The sequence below is a fragment of the Austrofundulus limnaeus genome, unplaced genomic scaffold (genome assembly GCF_001266775.1).
Source record: "Austrofundulus limnaeus strain Quisiro unplaced genomic scaffold, Austrofundulus_limnaeus-1.0 Scaffold1828, whole genome shotgun sequence".
Taxonomy (NCBI): Eukaryota; Metazoa; Chordata; class Actinopteri; order Cyprinodontiformes; family Rivulidae; genus Austrofundulus; species Austrofundulus limnaeus.
Genome location: NW_013954230.1, coordinates 1894 through 6975, shown reverse-complemented (window position 1 = coordinate 6975; position 5082 = coordinate 1894). Strand labels below are relative to the sequence as shown.

Genomic DNA, 5082 nt, shown 5'->3' with positions numbered 1-5082 from the left:
ACTTGTGTTTTATTCATATAATATTTAAGTAATATTTGTATGTTTATTCTTGTCATATATCTAAAAATAAATTACTTTATTTTTGAGAAATCTGTTCAGGTCACAAGTTCTTTTCACATTCATGACCAGAGGGGTGTTTCATTGTTCTGATTTCATTTCTTGCAAGATCCTGGGTTACATTTATGAAAATTAGGCTGGCCCTGATTTCATTAATCTAATCCCTACAAATAATAATTTCAAACAATAACAATGTTCAAGCAAAAAAATACAAAAACTTCAGCTCCTAAACAGCAGCTCTTATAAATACAAACTATACAATTTCATATTTTTTAACAAATTAATTTTTATCATTCTTTTAAACAAATCAATTGAACAAACATTTTTACAATCACTATCCAATTTATTCCATAATCGTATTCCCTGGACCTGGATCTGTCCTTTAAATATGGTCGAATTTTAGGTTTTACAAACATTTCCAATCCTTTAAGATTATAACCACTTTCCCTCTTAACAAAATTTGATTGGATGCTCAAACATAATACCTTTTTATGAGCCTTATACATAAACAGCAAAATATTATAATCAACTAACTCATAAAACTTTAATAATTTCCACTGATAAAATAATATACTTGATTGGTGATAGAAATGTTTTCTGGTGATAATTCTTACGGCTCTTTTCTGCAAAATAAAAATAGGATTTGTAATTGTTTTACATGCTTACTTCACTACCTCAAAGTGATTTATTTGCTTCTTACAGACTATTCCATGTGTTCTAACCTGGGACTGTATAAATATTAATAAATAAGTGCTTCTGATCAATCTTTCTTTTAATTGACCATGAAACTAAGATAAAATAAATTAAGCTAATGTACGCTAACATTTGTCAGGTAAAGAAAGCAAGAGGTAAACCCGTTTATTAAAGTGTGAACTGAAAGATGCTGCATGTGTTTGTCAGCTTTATTTATTCTGTTGCCGTTTGTTACTATGTTAGGTAGAGAAGAGTCAATCTCTGTAGAAACTGAAGAGTTGAAACAAACATAAAATATCACCATGAGTTGCATAAAACAGCTTCCTCTTGAATCAAGCATAAAAGACCTTTTACATTCACTTCCTGTTTTGTTCTGTTCTGTTGGTCAGTATGCTACAGAAGAAGGCCGAGGGGACAGACGTAGTGTGAAGTGACTGTAACATCAGAACATAAGAAACACGACGGGCTGAAGAGAGAAATAAAGAAGCTGTGGAGAGGTGGGTCCAGTGAACACTGAAGCACTTGGTGCTGTGACCCTCAAACTGGGAGAGCGTCAGCTGACAAAACTACAGCGACTTCACGCCAATATGGAGCAAAATCGGTACTACAAGCAGAAAAGAAAAAGTCAAGAGTATACATTAAAAACAGGTGGGAAAAAGAGACTAAACTGGACATATCTGAAGAAGACTGGTCAAACATCTGTAAAACTGTAACAACCACTTCATGTTCTGATTTATGGAAAGAATTTACTTGGAAGAATGTTGTGAGGTTTCTTATTACTCCTAGAGTTAAGAAACTCCAAAGTAAAAACCGGGAACTTTGAAAATGCTGGAGGAAATGTGGACACACATCAGTTGGTCATTTTCATGGTTTTTGGGAATGCCCCAAAATCTCCCCCTACTGGACAGACGTGATGAGGATCACTAAACAGATCACTGGACTACAGCTAGAAGAGAGCTTCATGGTATTCTACCTTGGCAATAACCCAACTGGCCTGATGAAACAAGACAGATGTTAAAAATACTACAAGCAGCCAGCAAAAAGGCAAAAACAAGAAAATGGTTAAGAGAAGAATCGCCGTCAGTTCTGGAGTGGATGGACGTAACACAGGAACTTTATTTATACAATGAAGAGACTGACTTTTTCCCTCAGATATTCCTCAGCAGAATGTGAACAATATTGGAAAAAATGAAAACAGTTTATCTGCAATTAAACACATTACACTCAATATTGAACACCAATCATAACCCACATAACCACCAACTAAATTTTCAAATAACGTTTATCTTTGTTTTTTTTACGCATATCTGATAGCTTTTCAAATGTTTGACTAGTTTGTGTCAGTCTTATTTGTCCTAATTTGCTTTATTTGTTTTTTTGTCACTTCAGTAGAAAACGAAACCAAATATTATTAGTTTATTTAGTTTATTTATCTCTTCATCATCAGTGACTTAGATAAGATAAGAAAGAAAATATGCTTCATTTGTTTTAATGCTAATTTGTTTTCCATTGAAAATAGAAAACGTTCAATAAAAATAAAAGTAAAAAAATGGAGCAAAATCTTTAAGGAGTGTTTCGAACACCTTATTCAATCTGTGGCATAAAGAATGAAGGCTGTTGTGAAGGTAAAAATTGTGTACTGGTGTGGGGGTGTATGTGAGAGCTTACAGAGACCCCCTGGTATCCACGCTGACAGGCCAGGTGCAGGGGTGTGAGGGCGTGGTAGTCTGTAGCATTTACTGGAGCTCCTTTACGCACCAGCAGGTCAATGAGCTGAGCCTGACCTAAAGCAGGAAACACAACCAAGCCTTAGTTTTTACAGTACTAAGATGATGCTCCCATTGAGTTTTATCCGTGTGTGTACGTATGTGTTTTTACTACAGAGTGAGGACCATTTGTGCCATAGTTACTATCAAAGCGAGGTCTTTGATTGTAAAGTAAGGACCTCTTTAACGTCCTCACGTTGTTTGCAGCTCTGCTGTGCTTTACTAGTTAGCTTTAGAGGTATGGTGTGAATTAAGTTCTGGTTCTGGTTAATGTTAGCTATAGACCAGTAATGGTTAATTTTAGGGAAAAAATTTTTTCTTTTCTTTTTTTTTTTTTCAAAAAATTTATTCATTTCATTTTTAAATAAAAACAAAGAAAAATACATTACAAATAATAAACAACTTATATCTTAGAGAAAAATAACAAAATGAAAGGCAGCAGCAGAAGAAAAAAATCTTATAAAGTCTGCTCCTTTTGTTTCCAAATACGTTTTCACTTTGAAGTGTGATTTTCAATTAACACAATACAAAAATGTCTGGGTTAGGCATAAATACAGTTACAAAAATGAATGGAAGTTAATACAATGTTCTCAGTTTGATGCAAATACAAGAATGTGTGTGGGTGTGTGCGTGCGTGCGTACGTGCGTGCATGTGTGTAAGCAGCTCACCACACACAGCAGCAGCATGCAGTGGAGTGTAACCTCTGTCGTCTCTGGAGAACGGGGTAACAATGGACAGATCGTTCAGACGCCTGAAACACAACCAGACGTTTGAATTAGTTTACAGCTGCAGGCTGACAGTTTAGCTACAGCAGTGAGTCTCAGCAGGTGCACTGTGGCACCAGTGTGGGTTGTGGGCCTTTGTCTGGGAAAAAGATGTCAGGAAACAACAAGCAAATTATGTTTTTTTCCGAGCTACACCTGAATGCAGCACCTCCTGCTGAACTGATCACCTAATTCAGGGTTGTTTAGTCCTGGTCCTGGAGGGTCTCCATCCTGCGTGTTTTCCTTGTTTCTTTGCTCCAACACATCTGATTTAGTGACTGAATTACCTCTTCGAGTTCTGCAGAAGTCTGTTGGTTAAACATTCATTCAAATCAGATGTGTTGGAGCAAAGAAATGTCCAAACCATGCAGGACTGAACACCTCTCCACTAATTGCTTGTGAATCTATGCTGCTTGCCTTTACAGACCTCTTAGACCTAGCCTAATTACCGTTTTACCCACCCTTAGACCAGATGAGGTTGGTGACCACCTCAGTTTATTAGAGGTTAAAGATAAAACAGAGGAGCAGCACAAAAAGAGCCAAGAAACAAGTTAAACCAGTCAAATCCTTGTCTAAATATGTGTGTACTTGGTTTTTGTTTATGTGTTAAGACCTTTTCTGGTATCTGCACCTGCCTGGTCAGGACCAGTCTAGTTCTTATGAAGACCAAAGCCTGGTCCTAATACAGTGGAACATCATTTTGTGTTGGTATTAGTTTTTGTCCCTAGAAAACATTACAGTCACCCATCCAATCGATTATTTTATCAACTGAAATTATTGAAATTCTACGATTTGGTTGATTATAATATTTTACAGGTTATGTAGGGCTCACAAAAACATATTGCCTTTAAACATCCAATTAATTTTGTTAAAAGAGAAAGTTATTACAATCTTAAGGGGATAGAGTTGTTTGAAAAACCTAAATTTAGAACCAGTTTGAAGGAGCGGTGTACTTCAATCCAAGGAATAAGATCATGGAAAAATCTGGAGAGTGATGTGAAAAATGTCAGATCAATGTTTTTGTTCAAGAAAATGATAAAAGTTGGTTTGGTAAAGAAATATGAAATGGAATAATATATGAATTGCTGTTCATCAAGGTTTTGATGTTTTTGTTTTTTGTAAATTACTATTGTTTTAATTCATTCTTGGGAAAAATGGGAAGACATAAGACATTTTTCTTCTTTCTGCTGCATTTCAATTTATTTATATAATATTTATTTTGTTGTGTATATTTATTTTGTTTTTAAATTAAATGAATAATTAATAAATAAAGTGAGGACACTGGGGATCAGTGAGACAGCGAGGTCCTCACTTTGTTTGCAGCTCTACTGCACTCTACAAGTTAGGTTTAGAGCAGTGGTGTGAATTAAGTTTTGGGTTCGGGTTAGGAACAGACTAATTTAATTTAATTTAGAAGCCTTATCAACACGAACTGGCTTCATTCACTTCCTCCACTGCCGTAGCTAAACTAACTAGCAGACACTGCACAGAAAATTGACGTTCTGTTCTCTGATTGGCCCGGAAGAAATGCTCCTGAAGAAATCCTTGTCAATGGGAGAAATCCCAGACGGGGCAGTGAAGGGAAACTAGAATTGAGCGGAGCTGCGTAGGAAGGTAAGGGCCAGGCTAGAACAGACTAGTAAAAATTAATTTTAAGAGAAATATCTGGGTTAGGCATAAATACAGTTACAAATGAATGGAAGTCAATCCTCGGTTTGATGCAAGTACAAAGGGGTGTGTGTGTGTGTGTGTGTGTGTGTGTGTGTGTGTGTGTGTGTGTGTGTGTGTGTGTGTGTGTGTG

General features: G+C 36.0%; 1 protein-coding gene across 1 annotated transcript in view; it reads right to left on the bottom strand.

Moving 5' to 3' along the window:
- The window catches only part of ankrd27 (ankyrin repeat domain 27 (VPS9 domain)), a gene marked incomplete at its 5' end in the record, with an annotated part of 18759 nt that overhangs the window by 11949 nt on the left and 1728 nt on the right, over positions 1 to 5082 (bottom strand). Inside the window, 2 exon segments of the mRNA XM_014033751.1 lie at positions 2419 to 2534; positions 3186 to 3268. Coding sequence (XP_013889205.1) covers positions 2419 to 2534; positions 3186 to 3268 — 199 coding nt within the window.